The sequence below is a fragment of the Myotis yumanensis genome, unplaced genomic scaffold (genome assembly GCF_028538775.1).
Source record: "Myotis yumanensis isolate MYYU_CA2020_CCGP unplaced genomic scaffold, mMyoYum1.0.hap1 SCAF_16, whole genome shotgun sequence".
Taxonomy (NCBI): Eukaryota; Metazoa; Chordata; class Mammalia; order Chiroptera; family Vespertilionidae; genus Myotis; species Myotis yumanensis.
The window spans coordinates 44407722-44429083 of NW_027223767.1; the positions used below are offsets into that span (position 1 = coordinate 44407722).

Below are 21362 nucleotides of genomic sequence, written 5' to 3' on the forward strand. Positions count from 1 at the left end.
AGGGGAGAGGGCCAGGGCCCCATGGTTCTTGGAGAGCTGCTGGCGAAATCCTTTTATGGCCTTCAGCCTGTGGACTCCAGCATCCCGCTCCTCTGAGGAAAATCCACTGATAATGCATTGACCCATAATGCATTTCCACCCTTCTCTCCCTGATGGATCAATTCCGTTCCTGGATTATTTTTCCCGGGGCTCCGTCTAACTCTCCTGGGTTTCAATGATGTGTGAATAACAGTAGCTATCTGTCAAGCACAGACCACACCCCAGGCCTGAGAAGTGCTGGGTAGTGTCAGAGCTGCCATTCGTGTCCTCAGCTCTCCCTACTGTGGTTCTAACCCTGACCAACGCTCTGGGAGGGAGGTGGTGGTAGGCCCAGGTGACAAATGAGAAATGGAGGCCCAGAGTTGCTCGGTGGCCATCCCCCACACAGGGGTCGGTGGTGGGCCTGGGAATGGCACTCGGTCTGTTTGACTCCAAAGATCTTCCTAGGACACAACTGTCCTAGACTGCCTTCCCCTGTCAGTAGGAACCGCCCCTGCTTACTTGGCAATGGGGTGAACTCCACGGCCGACGTGCTGGTGACCTTGCTGGGGTCCAGCTCCACACGGTGGTATTCAAAGATGGCCCTTCGCCGGGATTCTGAAACAGAGGCAGAGCCTATCATCAGGAACAGGCCACGGGCAGAGGGCTCTGAGGCCTGAACCAGGAGCCTGAAGGGGGGCAAGAGGTCGTAGTGAGTGGAACTGAGGGCAAGAAGTAAACCCTTCAAGCTGGGATAATGATGCAGGCGCTGCCGGGAGACGGAGGACAGGTGGACAGGAGCTGACCTTGGGAGAGCTCTGTGTTATCAGCAGGTTTAACTACTCGGTGCAGAGGCCTGGCTGCTCCTGGGGTCAGGACACAGGAGATGCCACGCTCCTGCGTGCCTCCGTGTCTTCACAGCTGCTGCTCACTTGTCCCATAATGCATTTCCACCTTCTCTGCCTGTCAAGCTCACCCTTCCACATCCAGCTCAAAGGCTACTTCCTCTGACAAGCCCCCCTGGGCCACTCCCTCTTCTTCCCCACCCAGGCCAGGTGCCCTCCTCCTACTGCACTCACCACCTTGCGTGGTCACTAGGTTTCATCTGGAGGGTGGGGGCATGAGGCTGTGAACATCTGGTCCTGAACCTGACCCGCAGGGAGCACTCTGCACGTGTCTGTGGAAGGACAGGCTGTGACCTTGGAGAACCTCTTCCTTCCTGGCCAGAGGGGGGTTCAGGGCCTGGAGCCAGGCTTATGTCCTGCCTCAGTCCCTGCAGAAACTTCCTACAGGACCTCAGAGTCAGGACACCCAAGTTTTGATTTGAGTTTTGTTCCCAACTCACTGGACAACCTTAGGGCCTCAGTTTCTTGTCTGTGAAGTAGAAAGACAAAAAACACATGCTACAACACCCTTTGGAATTGTGGATGCAAAGACTTTTCCTAAAATGGCAATCTGAGATGCTCTGACATTTCCCACCACACCCCCATAATCACCCAAGAACCATAACTTGGGGTTGGTTTCCTGTGGCTCTGAAAAGCAAGAAGCCAGCCCCTGCGCTTTGTGAATGGGTTCCATATGAGGGGAAAGGGCCACTTGGTGTTTGGTCGACCCAGCATTCTTCTTCTTCCGGATTGCTTCTTCAGTTCCCTTTGGGGGAACTTCCCCCACCCCCTGCCTACATGATCTGCGCAAGTTGCCTTCTTCCTCCATGACCCTGCCTCCCTGGCCACACAGTGATTGGTCCAGGGCTGAGCATCTGATGGAAGCTGGACCAATTGGAGACCTTCCTTGGGACTTTGCAACTGTAACCAAGAGCCCCCTTTGCTCTTTACTAGTGAAGCTAAGATGCAAGCTTGGAATCCATGAATGGCCACAGTTCCAAGCTCATGGGGAAGGCCAGGAAGTGAAACTATCTTGTGGAGAGAAGCAGAAAGGATGGTGGCATTCCAGGCTCTGCAGTTCCAGATGCTGCCCTGGTCCCTGTCTTGCCCGTTGTCAGCTCTCCTGTGCTCTGTGGGCTACTTCAGTATCCCCAGTGGACCCTTTCCCCCACATAACCTAGTCCAGTGGTCGGCAAACTCATTAGTCAACAGAGCCAAATATCAACAGTACAACGATTGAAATTTCTTTTGAGAGCCAAATTTTTTAAACTTAAACGATATAGGTAGGTACATTGTTATTAACTTCATTAGGGTACTCCTAAGCTGGCCTTCGCTAAAAACGTCCTCAATCTGATTGAGGTACGTTCGCTGAGGTCGACCCCTTCCAACTCTCCCATCCACACTCGCCTTGTATACTTGTTTCGTCTATCTCCTTTCGTTCATCCTCTCTCTATGTCCAAACCATCTCAACATACCTTTCTCAATCCTCGACACTACATCTTCTTTCACTCCACAACGTTCCCTAAAATTAACTTAATAAACTTTAAAGTTTTAAGTCAACTTCGCACTGTACGTGCGTGCCCACACGTGGTATTTTGTGGAAGAGCCACACTCAAGGGGCCAAAGAGCCGCATGTGGCTCGCGAGCCGTGGTTTGCTGACCACTGACCTAGTCTGAGTTGGGTTTTTGTCACTAGAAGCCCAGAGTAGGCGAGGATATAATTTTCTCATTCAGCTGAAGGTGGTTTGGAGGAAAGTTGGTAGAACTCAGTTGGGGCATCCATGAAAGAGAGGGTGTTCTGTGCAATTGCTGGGTGCCCGTTTCCCTCCTTTATGAGGAATCTGATGCTTAAAAATTATCTCATCTTGGGGTGGTGAACACACAATACAATATACAGAGGGTGTACTATAGAATTGTACACTGGAAACCTATATAATTTTACTGACAAATGCCATCCAAAGAAATTAAATTTAAAAATTACATATAAAGAATATCTCAGCTGTGTTTCTTTCATTATTCATTCCCTAATCTTGGAATTGTTCCTTCCTACGTAACCCAGCATTGAACCCCAGGTGGGTCTGGTGCCCAAGCAAGCTCTCTTCCCACCCACCCCACTGCCCCCCCGCAGAGTAACGGCGGACACCTCGGCCCCTGAAACCCACGAGACCGCAGAACATCCTCGAAACACATTCCATGCAAACCGCTCTGGCTTCGATGCCAGCAACGCTCCCCTGGAACGAAACAGGAATCTGCAGCCCCACCGCGGAGGCCTGTGCCTGCGGTGCTGGCGCTCCCCGCTCGCCTGCCACCAGGAGGGTCTGTTACCCACGGGTCAGGGGCCGCTCTGGGCCGAGTGGGAAGGGGAGGAATGTGTGGGGACCCACAAGAATGCGGAGGAAGAGAAGCGCTGCCTCCGGAGGGGACCACACAGGGAGGGGAGGCTTAGGCTCTGCCCTTCCCATCTGTGTGACCTTGGACATGGGACCAAGCTCAGTGAGCCTCATCCACAAATGGAACTAGTTATTCTACTCTTAGGGGGCTGTTCTGGGAAGTCAAGTAGGCAACTCCGGCCGGAGGGAGGAGCCACTCACAGTGTGCGGCTCCTCTTCCTCCTCACCACCCGCTCCTTTTGTTTGGTTTTCCTGTGGCTGAGACTCCGGGGCATTTTCAGCCTCTCCCAGCCCCACACTCCTTCCGCCTCCCCACCCCAGCGTGTTTCCTGTCAGTGATTCTCGAGAGGGTCCCTCAGCTCCTCGGCAAGTCCTGAGGCTGCTGTGGATGGAGCGACCCCCTGAGAGGCAGCCGACCCCCGGGAGTATCGGTGACCCTCCTCTGAGCTCCAGGGCGCCCTGTGCAATGCTCCCTGTCATCTGTTACACTGCCCCACCTACATTCACTTTGCTGGCCACCTGCCCCTCCAGGCCGCCAGCTCCCAAGGACAGAGCCTGCAGGTTACTTGTCTCTGCCTCCCAACCCCAAGCACCAGGCCCTGCACATAACAGAACATCAAAACATGACAGTAGCCCTAGCCGGTTTGGCTCAGTGGGTAGAGCGTCAGCCTGCGAACTGAAGGGTCCCGGGTTTGATTCTGGCCAAAGGCATGTGCCCAGGTTGTGGGCTCGATCCCCAGTAGGGAGCATGCAGGAGGCAGCCGATCAATGATTCTCTCATCACTGATGTTTCTCCCTCTCCCTTTCTCTCCGAAATCAATAAAAATATATATTTTTTAAAAATGACTGTGCATGAATGCACAAATGGGTTACAGATAGAAAACCTCAGCAACATATTATAACTTCAGCCCACAGCCCAAAGGAAGCACCCCCTTCCTCCCCAGCCCAGCACAGATTATGGCCTTTCTCCGAAGGGCCACCCCACTGGGCCAGCGAAGGCCAGAGAAGTTACAGCTCCAAGGAGACGAGTTGGCTGGCGGGACTTCTCCGCCTGCAAGGCTGCAGGGACAGCCACCCTCGGCTAGAAGGACAGTGAAACGGAGGGACAAAGGGACTCAGGGTTGGGACACAAAAGGAGACAGGGGTTTGTCAAGGGAGCCGATGTCAGAGACAAAAAGCAGCATCCAGGGAAAGCGGGGTCCCCAGCAGAATCTGGGGGTGGGTCTCCCCACTAGCCGGGCTCGAAGTGGAGTTGGGGTTGTGCCTCGAGTGAGGGGCAGCCAGAGGTGGTCAGATGTCCTCCAAAGGCCACCACGGCCCTCCCAGCAGGGCAGGGGGACCAGTGTGGCAGGAAGGAGGCGGCGGGTAGGTGTGCGCAAACATACCTCTGATTTAAAATACTTGCTCATTTCAACCGCCAACGTATACTTATTTGAGCGTAAGGCTCTGGTCATACTTTTCTTTCTTCTGTAAACAGAAGCCTTCACATCCCCGCGGGCCTATTTGCTCTTGGATTATTTTGCCAACATCTGGGGCCGGCCCGAGGACAATGACGTCCGTCGGAACGGCCAGCAGATCCCTCCCGGAACCGAGACGGAGGCCACCCCAAAGCCACATATTTGGCAGTTTGAGGCGTTCTGTTTTATCTCTGCTTCCACTCATCAAAGACTCAGAAATCCTAAGGTCCAGGCACGGGAAGTCCTGCACCCGATTAAGAAACGCCCAGGGTGCAAAAGAGGGGTTTCCGTGTCCCGTTTGTTGCCACACAGACACCATGGAAACGGCCTCGTTCGGAAAGAGAGCTGCATCGTCCGGAAAAACCAGACGGGTAGGCCCCGCTACCAACGTCCCTCCGAGATGGGTGGTTACGGTATAAACCAATGTCAGACGGTGGTCTGGGGGAAAGTGTTCACCCGCTCATGCATGTATTTGCTCATTTGGTTATTTCTTCAATAATTATGCATCGAGCCTCAGAGATGAACACGATGAGGGGCCTGCCCCCGAGGGGGGTCCCTCCTCAGCATGAAAGCCAAGTAGGGAGGGGCAGACCGAGGAGAGGAAGCAAGAAATGGCCAGGCTCGGCGAGCAGCGCCGAGGTAAAAGCAGAAGCAGAAAGAGGGGAGGGAGACAGCGCCCCCAGAAGGATAAAAAGCTCCAGTGGAGGGTTCTGTGAAGGACCCTTTATCCAGAGAGGCCAGAGGCGAAACAGGCCCAACCCGGGGATGACAGGTCCCCGCCCACCACGCCCTCACTTGGCTGGTCCTTCGCCCTCTTCTGCAGCCAGTTCCGGAGCCTCCCACCCAGCGGCCGGCACAGGCCTCTGACACATTTCTGGACTCACATCTGCCTTTGAAAGGAAAGGAAAGTTCTGGTAAAGGAGAAGGCCCACATGTGAAGGGCCATCCGAGGCCATTCTGGGGCCAGCCAAGGGGCAGTCTATAACTTGGAGCCTTTAATAATGAAATCTCCCTTAATTGATTCCACTTACTCAGAATCTGTCAGTCCTGACATTGGCTACACTCAAGTTGCTTTTTTTACTGTCCACAAAAGAAAAGGTTTCTTAAACAAATGAATAGGTTGAGGAGAGCGGCTCCCGCCACGATGGAACCACAGAAGCGCAAGGGTCCAGAGTTGCCGCTGGTTCCGGTCAAAGGGCAGCGGCACGAGTTGCTGTTGGGAGCAGCGGGGTCGGGCCCCGGAGCGGGACAGCAGCAGGCGGCCCCGGGAGCTTTGCTGCAAGCGGGGCCTCCAAGGTGTTCCTCCCTTCAAGCCCCAATCATGCTTCTCTCAGGACATGAAGGGGACACGTACTGCTGCAAGTTTCACCCCAATGGATCCACCTTAGCATCTGCAGGATTCGACCCCCTGATGTTGCTGTAGAAGGTCTATGGTGACTGTGATAACTATGCAACATCGAAGGGACACGGCGGAGCAGTGATGGACTGTAACACAGATGGCAGTCTGCTCTTCTCAGCATCCACAGATAAACTGGCAGTGTGGGACAGCGAAACAGGTGAGCGGGTGAAAAGGCTGAAGGGACGTGCTTCCTTTGTGAATTCCTGTGATCCGGCCAGGAGGGGCCCCCAGCTTGTCGGCACTGGCAGTGACGATGGGACCGTTAAGCTTTGGGACATGCGGAAGAGAGCAGCCATGCAGACATTTCAGAATACCTCCCAGGGGTTGGCTCTGACCTTCAATGACACAAGCCATCAGATTATTCCTGGTGGGACAGACAATGATATCAAGGTCTGGGACCTGCGTCAAAACGAGCTGACCGACACCACGCGAGGCCATGCAGAGTCAGGGACTGGCCCGAGTGTACGTTCTGAAGGCTCTTATCTTCTGTCCGATGCAACGGACAAAACAGTGCGGGCCTGGGATGTCCGGCCACTTGCTCCCAAAGAGAGATGTGTCAAGATATTTCAAGGAAGTGTCCACAACTTTGAAAAGAATCTTCTGAGATGTTCTTGGTCACCTGAGGGAAGCAAGATGGCAGCTGGCTCAGCCGACAGGTTTGTGTACGTGTGCGACCCCACAAGCCGGAGGATGTGGTATAAGCTGCCGGGCCACGCTGGCCCCATCAGTGAAGTGGCTCTCCACCCCGGCGAGCCCATCGCTCCCTCAGCATCCAGTGCCAAGAGACTGAATATGGCGGAGGTCCAGTGAAGAAAGGAATGGAAGACTCCGCGGCTGCCTGACCTCAGACTGCATCCGTGGCATCAAGTGGTGGCCAAGCCAGCATCCTCCCTTCAGATGCAGATCAAGAAACCAGGAGGAGGTGGCCGTAGCCCAACAACCACATGCGTCTCATTTCACCAGGATGGATGATTAAAGCCAGCTTACAGAGGCCTCTAAAAACCGCCTGCCAGGTTTCAGGGACGGTTTGGTTTTTTTCCTTCTTTACTTTTTCTTTTTTCTTCAAAGGGACGGACTTTGGTTGGTTTGTAGCTTCCCGTTTTCTCATCCAGATTGAAGACAGGGAATGTGACTGAAATTTGCTTATTGGGGATTTATTTTAATAATTGGCTTGTATATTTTATTTCTGTGTTTCTCTGAGTCATCTTGTATTAAAAGCCAAATAGATGCCTTTTTACAAGAAAAAACACACACACACAAATGGAGGAGATGATATGGACATCTGGGACCCCCTCCGGCCGAATGAAGAGTGGGTTTCGTGCGCCTCTGCAGAAGGGTGCTGCTCACTGACACCACTCCTTTCCCTGCGTCAGCGCACCCTCTGCAGACTCTGCTCCAAAGCCCGTGCAGCAGTTTATAGCAGGAAGTGGTGGAAAGAAAAACTGTCCTTCCCTCAGCCCCAGGAGTGAGAATGCGCAGAATTCCCCGGCCCTCAGGCTGGGCAACCAGAAAGTCTCTGGACAGGCTGCTGTCATGGGGGGATTTTTTTTTTTTAATGGATTAAAGGGTTTTGTGGTTTTTAAAAAATATATATTTGTATTGATTTCAGAGAGGAAGGGAGAAGAAGAGAGAGAGAAACATCAATGATGAGAGAGAGAACCATTGATCAGCTGCCTCCTGCACAACCCCTACTGGGGATTGAGCCTGCAACCAGGGCATGTGCCCTTGACCAGAATTGAACCCGGGACCCTTCAGTCCACAGGCCGACACTCTATCCATTGAGCCAGACCAGCCAGGGCTGGACTCTTGAATAGGGAGGAACCAAACTCCACCCCTCACAGTGCCCCAGGCAGGGAGGAGCTGAGCTTGGGAACAAGGACAGCGATGCCACCCATTCTACACCGAGGTGGGCTTGGCCCGTGGGGGTATCCTTGGTGACCACAGGGCGCCAACCACAGCACTTCCCCCGAACTCCGTCTTGTTTCAGCCCCGGCTGTTTGGGGTTTACTGTTATCTGCCGCTCAACCGAATCCAAACGAATTCCCCGCCTCCCGGGTTGCATATCAGACCCAGAGGAACCTGACCGCTCAGCCACGTAAAAGCCACGATTCCCCAAAGCAGAGATCACGGCTCATTTTAAAACCCAAGGAAGGCCATGGCGACTGTCCCAGAAAAGCGCTCGCCTGTGCATATGCTCCACCCGCACGTGTAGGCCTGGAGCCCCAAGCTAAACACCTTGACAGACAGACACCGTGACCAACGCACGTGCCCCCAAACCTAAGTGGTGTTAGGCCCTGCTCTCATCTGGGCTCGGCAGAGAGCAGAGGCCAGCGGCACTCGCTCTGGTGTGACTCGCTGTTGGAGCACCTGCCTGCCACAGGAACTGGACAAAGAGCTGGGGCCAGGTGAGCTCTGTGGAGCACACGGCTAACTGGGGAGGAGGCGGATGAGCAGGTCGTGTGATGGGTTTAATAGTGAAGGTATTATCAAAGTGCTAGGTGAGTGGAAAAGGAAACCAAGGATTTTGTGGCAGGGAGGCGGCAACAGCTGAGCTTTGCCAATTGATAAGAGAGGGGTAGTGGATACAAGGAACTGTGTCACAGGGATTTAGTTTGCCCTCGGCATGTTTGGGGAACACCGGGCATACACACCAGTGCTGCCCGGACAGAGTGGTGGGCAACAGGAGGGTTTGGAGCTGAGGCTAGAAAGTCAGGCTGTGCTCGGCTGCACGGGGCCTCGAATGCCACTCTAAGGATTGTGACTGGATGCTTCAGGCAACAAGGAGCCGGAGAATGACATGAGCAGATCTGTCTGGCAGTGACAAGAAGGACTGGGGGCCAGGCTCAGGCTTCTGTGGACACAATAGCCCAGCACAGAGCACGTGGAGTCACCAAGGCCAGCAGTTCCCACGACAGAGCCCCTGGGCCTTCCCCGGGTCTCTCAGGAACAGGCGCAGCTGCCTGCCTGTTTTTTCAGGTGCACGGTGCTTCCGCCCACCCACCCCCCTTCGCTCCGCCTCCCTGCATCTCCCAGGCTTGCTCTCAAACAGCCTTTCATTCCAGAATCACAGAGAAGCCTCAGATGCAGGCACTCCCAGGGGATCTGACTTCCTCTAGTTCACCCTCATTCAACAGCTGGATCCAACACACATTTCCTGAGACTCTGCCGTGCACAGCCCTGCGAGGGAGACGCAAACGGAACGGACTGGATCCTGCCCAGCGGTTCAGTGATGGCCGGGGCGGTGGGAGTGTGCACCGCTGTCCTTCCTGCAAAAGGCTGGGGTGTGTGCACACAGGGCTGTGGGTGTTTGGGGGACTGAGGAGGAAAGGATCACCCTTCTGGGTGGAATGGAAGTGGGTCAGACTCAGAAAGTCTCAAGGGTGGACCCAGAAGATCTGGTTTTCACGTCTCCCTTTCACAGCTGTGTGACCTCAAGCAAGTCACTCCACCTCTCTGAACCTCTGTGCCCTCATGTAGAAAGGGACAAACATACAGTCGTCCTCCTTTATCTGCGGGGATATGTTCCCCGGCCCCCAGTGGAGAGTACCAAACCCTATCTATACTCTTTTTTCCTATACCTACATACCTGTGATAAAGTTTCACTTATAAATTAGGCGCAGTAAGAGATTAACAACAACTAATAATAAAATGGAACAATTATAACAATATTCTGTCATAAACGTTATGTGAATGTGGTCTCTCTCAAAATATCTTAGGCCTGTACTCACCCTTCTTGTGATGATGTGAGATGATACAAGGCCTACGTAATTCGATGAGGGGAGGCGAATGATGTAGGCATTGTGACGTAGCATTAGGCTACTACTCATCTTTTGTTATTTTTACTTTTTATTTTGAATCCTCACCCAAGGATATTTTCCCATTGATTTTAGAGGGAGTGGAAGAGAGAGGGAAAGCCAGCGAGAGACATCGATGTGCGAGAAACACATCAACTGGTTGCCTCCTGCATGCGCCCTGACCAGGGCCCAGGCCAGGGAGGAGCCTGCACCTAAGGTATGTGCCCTGGACCAAAATCAAACCCGGGACCCTTTGGTCCTCGGTGGATGCTCTATCCACTGAGCCAAATTGGCTACAGCTACTCATCTGTTTTTATTTATTTATTTTTTTAAATATATTTTTTATTGATTTTTACAGAGAGGAAGGGAGAGGGATAGAGAGTTAGAAACATCGATGAGAGAGAAACATCGACCAGCTGCCTCCTGCACACTCCCCACTGGGGATCTGCCTGCAACCAAGGTACATGCCCTTTACCAGAATCGAATCCAGGACCCTTGAGTCCGCAGGCCAACGCTCTATCCGCTGAGCCAAACCGGTTAGGGCTATCTGTTTTTCTTTTTTTTTCTTTTTTTAATATATTTTATTGATTTTTTACGGAGAAGGGAGCGAGATAGAGAGTCAGAAACATCGATGAGAGAGAAACATCGATCAGCCGCCTCCTGCACATCTCCCACTGGGGATGTGCCCGCAACTCAGGTACATGCCCTTGACCGGAATCGAACCTGGGACCCTTCAGTCTGCAGGCCGACGCTCCATCCACTGAGCCAAACCGGTTTCGGCGGGCTATCTGTTTTTAATTAAATTTATTCGGGTGACATTGGCTAATAGGATCATAGGTTTCAGGCTTCCATTTCTATGTTACAAGATCTGTGCATGGCACTGTGTGCCCACCACCCAAGGCGAGTCATCGTCCATCACAATATATTAACCCCCCTGCCCCCCATTCACCTCCTGATGAGACGGCTACTAGGTGACTAAGGGGCGGGAGTGTACGCAGCGTGGATACGCTGGACAAAGGGATGATTTATGGCTGCTACTCAGAACGGCGTGCAACTTAAAACGTATGGTTTATTTCTGGAATTTTCCATTTAATATTTTTGGACTACGGTTGACTGTGGGTAACAGAAACCATGAAGAGCAAAACCACGGATAAGGGGGGGACTGCTGTACGTTCGCTTCCAATGTTGGGAGGAAGATCCAATAAGACGCTGTAACGCTCAGTGCCTGGGGACGGGGTTATCAGCAAGGAAAGCAGCCTGCCTCAGGGTATTCACACTCTCCCGTCCTGTGTGTGGACTGGGCCTCCTGACTTGCTTCCAACCAGTGGACTACGGCAAGGAGCGATCGGATGGTGCTTCTAAGATGAGGTGACAAAAGGCCTGGCTCCCATCTTACTCGCCCGCCCCTGCTGTCCGCCTTGCCTGCTCTGATGGGAGCCAGCTGCCAGGCTGGGAGCTGGCCTCGGGGAGGTCCGCGTGGCAGGAACTGAGCGGGGAGCTGGATTCTGCCGAGACCGTCTTGCAAGCGCTCAGAAGTGTATCTCTCCCCCAACAACGGTTGAGATGACGGTCGCCCTGGCCTGTGGGAGACCCTGAGCCAGAGGACCCAGCTAAGCTGCGCTTTGCTTCGTGATCCACAGAAACGCTGAGATAACGTGTTTGCTGCTTTAAGCCAGGAAGTGTCGGTGTGACTTGTTATGCAGCAGTAGCTAACAAATACAAGCAGGGTGATACTGAGACCACTAAGCACCCAGCTCAGCACCAACGTTGATCAGTTAGAGCAGATGCTGACAGCAGCAATGGAGCAGGGTCCTGCAGGTCCCCGCTGAGCCGCCAGCTAGAGCACGGGTTCAGGAAGGGGGCCTGGGGAGGTCAGGGGAAGTGGTGGGGACCCATCTAATGGGAATACTCACACAGGGGCGTAAAAGTACCTACTTGCAAGAATATTCACTGCAGCATTGTTTTTTATTTTATTTTTTTTGTTAATCCTCAGCCAAGGATATTTTCCCATTGATTTTTAAGAGAGTGGAAGGGAGAGTGAGAGACAGTGAGAGAGAGAGAGAGAGAGAGAGATACATCGATGTGAAAGAAACACATCGATTGGTTGCCTCCAGCCTGCAATCGAGGTACATGCCCTTGACTAGAATTGTGCCTGAGACCCTTTAGTCCACAGGCCAACGCTCTATCCACTGAGCCAAACTCGGGCCATTGCAGCATTATTTGTTGCAGCAAAAGATTAGAAACAACTGAAAAGTTTGCACACAGGGAACTGGTTAAGGACGTCCATGCCGTGGGTATCACGCAGCCAGTGGACAGGATGAGAAATGTGCTGGCGTGGAACGAGGGGCAGGATGTACTTTGCTCAGGAGAACATAGCATCATAGACCACCATTTGTGTTAAATGTATGTACACACTTATCTGAGGGCTTGTAGCTCTAGAAATAACCTGGTAGCCCTGGTTGCCTCAGAAAGGGAAACTGGGGTGGGGGTAAGGGATGGGAGAGAACCCTGATTTTTCTGTCCCCTGAGCCCCCTGTGATGTTCCTCCCATCACCTGGGGTGGGTGGGGAGGCAATGATGGCTGTGTTCTGGGGAGACTCGTAAACCCTAACTTGGTGTCTGGAGCTTCTCTAAATGAGGGGTGCTGAGTGGCAGGGCCCCGGCTCATCTGCCTCCAATAACCAGAGCAGTGCCTCCTGCTGAGCTTTTATTGGGAAAACGGTTTCTCTGCTTTAATGAAGATGCCTTGGGACCTCGAGACGCCCCCTTTCTTCCCTCAGTCCCATTCAACTCTCCACCCATCCACCTGCTCCCCACCACCCCCACCCCCAGCCTGGGTCCGTGTGAGCTGAGTCCAACCCAGTGGAGCTCTCTGCTGGCTCCCTGGGGACTCACCTGGAACGTCAGGGGACGTATTGAGCGTCATGAAGGCGTCTGATAGGCCGGCTTTGACGGGGTGCTGGGAGGAGCTGATTTCCAGGACAGACATGGGGATCTGCAGCAGGGAGAAGAGGCTCCATCTATCCCCAAGCCCTCTCGGGCCAGCCTAGCTTCCCCTCAGAGCCCCAGCCCCACTTGCCTGCTTGGCACCGCCTCCTGGAGGGTGTGGAGACCTCTCATACCCAAGGCCTCCCCCATTCAAATGTCAAGTCTTCCCCACACCACCCCCAGCACATTTCCTTGCTCTACACTCCATCTTCGTGAATGGCATCTCCCCGCAGGCCTGGGAGTCACCCCTGCCCTTCCCTTTTCTTCATTCCCCCCCTCTTCCATCTAATACATCTCTAAATCCTGTTAATTAACCAGCTAACTGGCTCTCAAACCTGCCTAGTTCTCTCAACCGTCCCCCACCAGACTCCAAATTGGCAACATCTCTTTCCTAACTCATCCCCCAGCATTCCCTCTGAGCCCCCAACAATCTGTTCTCCGCTCAGAAGCCAGAATGACCTTTGTGGAGGGCAAATCGGGTGTGCCCTTGCCCTGTCTTGCCCCTCACTCTCTCCCCTCCGGCCGTGCTGCCTTCTCTCAGTACTGTGTACCAGCCAGGATCCACCCTGTCACAGGACCTTTGCACATGCTTTTCTTCCTCCCGGAACACACCTCACTCTCCTCTTCGCTTCCTTAACTCCTATGCCTCCTGCAGATTTTAACTCTTTTCCTTAGGAGCCTCTCCCGGCCCCCACTGAGAGAAAGAACCCATGACATGCTCCCATGGCACCAGGCACCTCTGCTTAGGACCTCTTGTTACCGTGACAATTCTACATCTGTCTCTGAAATTGCTGACCATCGTCTCAACAAGACTGACCCTCTATGAGGGCAGGGGTCACAACCACCTTACGAACTGCGGATCCCCAGCACCACGCCCTCTGCCAGGCACAGTTCAGATTCCCTACAAGTGCTTGCTGAACAGGAAAACAGCTCCCCGGGACCCAGGCCTCTCTCACTCACCTCTTTGTAGCCAAACACAATGCGGCCGTCACGGTGCAGAGCCGCCTGGAAGGTGAAGCTGCCCCTGTCCTCCCGGCCTTGGAGGTAGACATGGTCCCACTGAACAACAAAGACGGTCCCTGTGGAGAGCAGCAGAGACCTGGCTGTCAGGGAGGTGGTGGAGGGGGAGGGCGCTGCAGGAACAGTGGCCTGCGTGGATTGTCAAGGGTGGGGCCCCGTAGGGACGATGGGGGCAGTTTGCAAATTTGACTGAAGGCAGGAGCTGGGCAACCCACCAACATCAGCCTGGCTCCCACGCTGGGGAGGAACCAGAACACCCTATTTCAGCCCCAGATACCATGCCTGAGCATCTCTCACCCCAGGCACGCCCCTTCCTGCCTCCTGCCTATCCCGACCCTTGAGATAAAAAGGAGGAGCAATAGAAGGAATGCCAGTTCTGGGATGGGAAGGTGGGTGCTTGGGGGACAACATGGCGAGAATAAGAAATAATAAAGGTCTCTAGTATTTGTTTCACCGCTACGAAGAGCCAAGCGTGTTCATCTCATTATCTCCTCAGATCCTGCTAGGAGCCGGCATCCTGTCACCAGCTTACAGGCGAGGAAACAGTACAGAGAGGTGGGGTGGCTGGCTTGCTGTGTGACTGTGCCAAGTCCCTGGCCCTCTCTGGGCCTTGCACGTATCTAACGGGGCTGGGCCAGGGGAGCCCTGGTGCGAGGGGACTTAAACTCTGCCGTCTGGCCTCACCATTGTCAAAGTAAGCCACTGTGGAGTTGTCGGAGTAGCCGGGGTTGAAGTTGGCCATGAGCGGGGCCACGTACTGAGTCGCCGTGAGCATCCGATGGGTCACGTCACCAGTGAAGATGAAGCCTGGAGGGGAGAAGCGCAGAGGAACCACCGGCCATGGCCCAGAGGGGTCGCTCCTAGGCTCGTCCCCCAAGGGCAGAAGGAGCAGTGCAGGCAGGCAAGGCTTGAACCTCTGTCCCCTCGGCCCAATGGGTGGGCTCAGGGTCAGGTGTGTATGAAGCAAAAGGGTCCCAGACCAGAGAAGGTCCTCCCTGCCCCTCAGGAGGCACAAATCCCCCCTTTCCCTTTCCCTGGGAACATGCACAGGAATCAAAGATGGGCTCCTGCTCAGAGCCGTCTCCCTTCCCCTCCCAATCACAGACTCAGAAGCACAGGGACCACAGGGACTGCCCACACCTGCTTGAGCTGGCCCAGAGGGACACACACACACACACACACACACACGCACACGGACACGTCTGCTGATGAGACGGAGGTATTCGGACACAATCCCTGACCTCCCTCCTAGAGTGGGCTCCCGAGACAGCCAATGGTGGGTCCCTCTGCATTCCATCTCCAATGACCCTCCCCAGGTAGGGCCCCCAAGTTCCGGCTGAGAGCTCCAAATCCTCCCCCAGCCCTACTGGCACAGCCTTACCTCCGGTTGCTATGGTGATCTGCCGCAGAGGATGCCCGTAGAAAGGGAAATCAAAGGACAAGACCACTCTCTGCGGGGGATGGGAGAGAGTCAGCAGGGGCCAGGCTACCGGCCAGGGGGCTGGGCGTCTACACTACTTCATGCTTGTCTGGACAGGGCGGGGGGCAGGCTGCCAGACCACAGGTGGGCACCCCAACTCTGGCCAAACCACCCAGAAACCCCCGGAAGGCACCTCCCAGATCACAGACCCTAGGCCAGTGACGGCGAACCTATGACACGCGTGTCAGAGGTGACACGCGAACTCATTTTTTTGGTTGATTTTTCTTTGTTAAATGGCACTTAAATATATAAAATAAATATCAAAAATATAAGTCTTTGTTTTACTATGGTTGCAAAGATCAAAAAATTTCTATATGTGACACGGCACCAGAGTTAAGTTAGGGTTTTTTTTTGTTTTTTTGTTTTTTTGTTTTTTTTTAATATATTTTATTGATTTTTTACAGAGAGGAAGGGAGAGGGATAGAGAGTTAGAAACATCGATGAGAGAGAAACATCGACCAGCTGCCTCCTGCACATCTCCTACTGGGGATGTGCCCACAACCAATGTACGTGCCCTTGACCGGAATCGAACCCGGGACCTTTCAGTCCGCAGGCCGACGCTCTATCCACTGAGCCAAACCGGTTTCGGCAAGTTAGGGTTTTTTAAAATGCTGACACGCCGAGCTCAAAAGGTTCGCCATCACTGCCCTAGGCCATGCCCACTGACCCGGCGGTGTGGGTTGGTCCCCAGCCTCCCGGCCCAGGGCAGCGCTGCCAGGAACTGGGCACTCACCGAAGCCTGCCGGTGGGTGTTGGAGAGGATTCTGTGGACCTTCACGTGGCTCCGGTTGGCCTTGGCCACGTCCACCCACAGCTCCCGGCTGCGAGGCTCGCTGGGGCCGTACAGACGAGACACATAGTAGCTGTGGTTGTCCTCCTGTCACCACCCAAGACAGAGCCCACCGGAGGCATGAGGGGTCAGGCCTGCCAGGAACCACCTCTGTGCCTCCCCGGCCCAGACCACTGGATACAAGAAATCCTGGCCCTCCCAGGAAGCTGGACCGGTGGCCCAGGTGGCTGGCGTAGGCCTGGTAGCCCCTGGGCCTCCAAAAGCTTAGTACCTGGCCTCTAGCTGTGCCCATGCAGCTCCGGCCCCAGCCAGACCCACACCTGCTGTCCTCAGGCTCCGCCTGCCATTCCCAGAGAGGCCAGGAGGCTTCGCCTGCAGCCCGAGTCCCCGTAAAGCGAGCTCGGCTTGAGGCACCAAAGAGAAACAGACAGAGCAGCCCCAAACAGAGCCCTCGTCTTCAGGGAGCTCCCAGGCTGAGGGGGAGAGCTCCCCTGCTCTGGGAAGTAGCACATATATAGCTGATTTTAGAGAGGAAGGGACATGGAGAGAGAGATAGAAACATCAATGATGAGAGAATCATTGATCGGCTGCCTCCTGCACGCCCCACACTGGGGATCGAGCCTGCAACCTGGGCATGTGCCCTGACCGGGAATCGAACCATGACCTCCTGGTTCCTAGGTCGATGCTCAACCACTGAGCCATGCCAGCGGAGTAGCCTTTTTAAGGGAGAAGAAAACAGTGCATCTTAGAAGCTGCCAGTCTAAAGATGGAGGCGGGCCCTTGATCTTGGGGACTTGCTAGGCTGAGGGAGGAGGTGGGACTTATGCAAACAGAACACACAGACACAGACCCTCACGCCGAGGGATGACACAGGGCCCACACTGCAGTCACTACAGGGCTGAGAAAGGGGGAGAAGCAGGAAGAACCTCTAACCTCCACTCTGTGCCCAGTGCGGACAGAATAAAGAACGAGCCAGAACACAGCTGCCAGGCGTGACTCCGGCAAGGCCTGTCCGGCACAGGAGTGTTCAGCGCCAGGATGGCAGACGCCGGGAAATGGTGGGCAGAGAGGGTAGAAGAGCCAGAAGAGGGGACGATGTCACAGCATTTCAGCAGGGGGGGTGGGGGGCGGGCAGCCTTAGGAGAAACGGAGGCAGAGCGGGCAGGTTCACTTGGCAGCTGCCGCAGAGATGGGGCTGCTGACCCGTGAGGAGCCCCGAGCGTCGTGGGTCATCAATCAGGCTGCCCAGCAGCAGCGGCTGCAGACACAGCAGAGCAAACCACGTTCGCTCTGCCAGCTGCCAGCTGCCCAGCCAGCCCTTGCCCTGGGCCCAGCATGAGCAGGGACGGGATGCCTGCTCTCCCCACCCCCCAGCAGGGAGGATCTGCTCTTCTGACAAGTGACACTCTGGGAATCTGGGTCGGGCAGAGCTGGGGAAGATGAGCAGACACGTGTAGACGGGGTGGGGGTGGGGGGGAGGTAGACTTCACACTACCATTGCCTGGTTTCACGTCCATCAAATAAATCTAAAATATTTAAAACCACATCGCTCTGCTCACAAGTCACTGGGGCTCCCACTGCCCTCGTGACAGAACCCAAACCTCAGCCTGGCATGCAAGGCCGCATCAGTAGCCAGCTCTGCATTCTCCCTGGCTTCCCTTCTCTCTCCTTCTCTCCTTCCCCTGGGCATCCTTGTGCCCCCACCCACCAGACCAGGTCCTCTGCAGGCTCGGGCCACCAGTGGTCACTCAGGCCTTTGCACATGCTGATCCTCCTGCCTGAAATGACCTTCCTTGCCTTCTCCCCCTGGTCGATTCCTGTTCCTTTAATGCTCAGCTTAAACTTCACCTTTTTAAAAAAATGTTTTTATTGATTTTGAGAGAGAGAGAGGAAGGGGATAGAGAGATAGAAACATCAATGAGAAGCATCATCTATCAGATGCCTTCTGCACGCCCCCTACTGGGAACGAGCCCCAAACCCGGGCATGTGCCATGACCGGGAATTGAACCAGCAACGTCTTGTTTTTGTTTTAAATATGTTTTTATAGATTTCAGAGAGGAAGGAAAAGAGAGATAGAAACATCAATGGTGACAGAGAATCATTGATTGGCTGCCTCCTGCATGCCCCTCACTGGGGATCAAGCCCGCAACCTGGGCATGGGCTCTGACCGGGAGTTGAGCCGTTGACCTGGTTCCTAGGTCAATGCTCAACCACTGAGCCATGCCAGCTGGGCCCTTCTGACCTTTTATAAGAGAAGAAGGGACCGGTGCCTGGCATTGGGTTGAAAAGTTGGAAATAAACCGTCTCCCTAATTCCTGGGCACCTTTTCATGACTGCGGGTGAGGGGGAAGTGGGTGGCCCAGCAGAGCAAAGCCGCGTCTAGGGGCCACTCCTGTGTGCTCTCCTCAGACACACTGTGTCTCACAGAGACGGATGGATGTTCCAGCCCCAACCCCGTACCTGCGACTGTGACCTTATTTGGAAATAGAGTCTTAGCAGGCCCTAGTTCCAATGATGGATGTCCTCATAAGAGGAAGGAGAGGGAGACCTGTTTACAGAGCCACAGCGGCCACACAGGGAAGAAGGCCATGAGACAACAGACAGAAATCGGGGTGAGGCAGCTTATGAGCCAAGGAACACCCAGGGGTGCCAGGAGCCACCAGAAGCTACGAGACGCGAGGCAGGACTCTTCCCTGAGCCCTGAGAGGGACCATGGCCTGGCTGGCGGCTCGATTCAGGCTCCTGGCCTCCAAGGCTGTGAGAATACATTGCTGCTGTTGTCAGCCACCCAGTCTGTGGTCATTTGGAAACAAAGGCATTTGCCCACGGGGTGCGGCTGTGGCTCAAGCGGGGTGACCCCGAGTCGTCTCCCCATCCTGTGTCGCTGCCCTGTGGCTGCCCAGCTGCTCTCAGATTGAAGGCCACACTCCGCACCACGACTCACTAGGCCTGGCGGGGCAGGCCCGGATGTTGCCTACCCACTCTCCATTCCCCCTCCACTTCTTCACGAGCAGAACATGGATTCTGGAGCAGCAGCAACGGAGCCAGCTAGAAACCTCATCCCCTGGATGGGTTACGTGCGACACATGTGACATGGGACAGGGGCTGGCCAATGAGACAAACGGAAGGTTCTAGTGGCGCCTTTTGAAAGAGGTCAAATTCGACTGCTTGGCCCTCTTGCCTTTGCCCTTCTTATCCCTGCCTGGAATGGAGGTGTGATGGATGGAGCTCCGGCAGCCATCCTGTGAGCATGAGGACAAGAGCCACAATCTAAGGATGGTGGCGGAAAGAGCTGGTTGGAACCTGGGCCCCTGATGAGGGATGCTCGTTAGGTCCTTGGATTCAGCCTTCAGTTACACACACACACCCTCCCTTCCCCTGCTCTCTGCACTCCAGCCCAGCTCCGCTTCTCTCGGTTTCTGAACTCGTCCAGTGCTTGTCTGTCTCAGGACCCTGGCACTTCCTGTGCCTCTTCCAGTCAGAAGCCGCCTCCCCTTCCCGTGCCTCGGGCCTCAGCTTCGCAGTCCTTGCCTCCCTGAAACCCCGGTTACACTCTCGTCACCCCCTGGGCTTCTCCCGCTCCACGGGCCACACACTCCTGGTGATTTATTTGGCTTTCAGACTTATCTCCACACCTGCCTTTCCGACAAGTTGCCCATAGGTGAGGTCAGCCTTTATCTCTGGAGTTGAAGCACGGAGTAGGTGCTGAGTTGGAGGATTTGTTAATGAATGAGTGACCATTCCGAGTTTCATAGTATAGTGCGTCCAAGGCGTGCCCACCCGGTCTGATTGCTGCCGCCACGTATTCTGGTGGCTGGACGGCGTGGCGTCACCAAACAAGGCAGGACAGCAGCGAGCAGGGCCCAGGTGCTGGCGGTAGTGGAGGGGTCCATTGCATGCAGCTGCCCACGGGGAGCCCGAGCAGGCCTGTGCTTGACGCGCTGGCTGCAGGCTGGGCGAAGGGGCCCGTTTCCATCCCCTGCTTCCGGGGACTCCCCCCGGGAGAGTGTGCACTGAACCGCACGCGGTGGAAATGAGGCCCGGACAGAAGCCACGCTCTGCCGCTGTGAAGCCCAAACATGCTGACATGTGTCTCGCTGCCTCGCCTAAGAGGCAAGTAGTGGGGTGACTGGGGACGCAGCTCACCAGCCCGTTGCTCCGACTCCTCTATTTCCCACGAAGGAAAATGGCCCACCCCCAGCTGGTCCTGCTCCCCTGAGGAGCCAGGCTGGTGCTGCGGGGGGCTTCTCGGACAGAATCACCTCACTCTTGGAGTTCCCAAGGACACACAGAGGCGTCTTCACTGACAAAAGGTCTTTGTCTACGACTCGAGAAGCTGCTGCCTCTACCTCCTAAACCAGCGGTTCTCAACCTGTGGGTCGCGACCCCTTTGGGGGTCGAACGACCCTTTCACAGGGGTCACCTAAGACCACTGGAAAACACATATGTAATTACATATTGTTTTTGTGATTAATCACCACGCTTTATGTTCAATTTGTAACAATGAAATTGGGGGTCACCACAACATGAGGAACTGTATTAAAGGGTCTCGGCGTTAGGAAGGTTGAGAACCACTGTCCTAAACAGTTTCTCTCCCGTGAGCCAGCAGGTACCTGCACAGACGACCACACGCAGGCCCAGTGGCTGAGGCCCAGGCTCTGCTTCAGGCCTCGGAAGTGCCAAGTGCAGTGGGTCTACCCGAGGAAGAGCTGCCTCCGGGCGCGGCACCACGCCGAACCTGCCCGAGTCCCACACAAGCCCCAGCACCACCACCACCGCTCTTGGCGGGTGACTGAGGGTCCCCAGGCCAGTGAGCCAGAAGCTGTCTCTAGATTCTAGAGCCCTAGCCCGGGGATGCTCCATGGTGATGGGGGAGGCCAAACTTCGGCCTAGAGAGGAAGGGACAGCTTGGAGCGGGGGTCACTCCTGGGCAGAGCCAAGAACAAAGTCCAAAGGGTTGTGGGGGAGGGTGCTGGGGGAACTGGAGGAAAGAGAAAGGCCGCCAGCGTTGGCAGAGCTGTGACACTTGCATTTCAGATGCATCACCGCATGACAACCCTGGCTGGTGAGTACCAACATGAGTCCCGTTTCCTAAGTGGAGAAACTGAGGCCTACGTATCTATCTGCAACCAGGTCAGTCTC

At 54.8% G+C, this 21362-nt stretch overlaps 1 protein-coding gene and 1 pseudogene across 2 annotated transcripts in view; one reads left to right on the forward strand and one right to left on the reverse strand.

Annotated features, from left to right (window-relative positions):
- PLXDC1 (plexin domain containing 1) overlaps positions 1–21362 on the reverse strand; it is a 57863-nt gene that overhangs the window by 15571 nt on the left and 20930 nt on the right. For both annotated transcript variants that reach the window (XM_070393616.1, XM_070393615.1), the window contains exons 3-8: positions 16164–16307; positions 15332–15401; positions 14635–14757; positions 13891–14009; positions 12838–12937; positions 541–636 (exon numbers count right to left, since the gene is read on the reverse strand). In XM_070393616.1, the coding sequence (XP_070249717.1) occupies positions 541–636; positions 12838–12937; positions 13891–14009; positions 14635–14757; positions 15332–15401; positions 16164–16307 (652 nt within the window). The remainder of the gene's footprint in view (positions 1–540; positions 637–12837; positions 12938–13890; positions 14010–14634; positions 14758–15331; positions 15402–16163; positions 16308–21362) is intronic.
- On the forward strand, positions 5894–6958 carry LOC138994721 (U5 small nuclear ribonucleoprotein 40 kDa protein pseudogene; annotated as a pseudogene).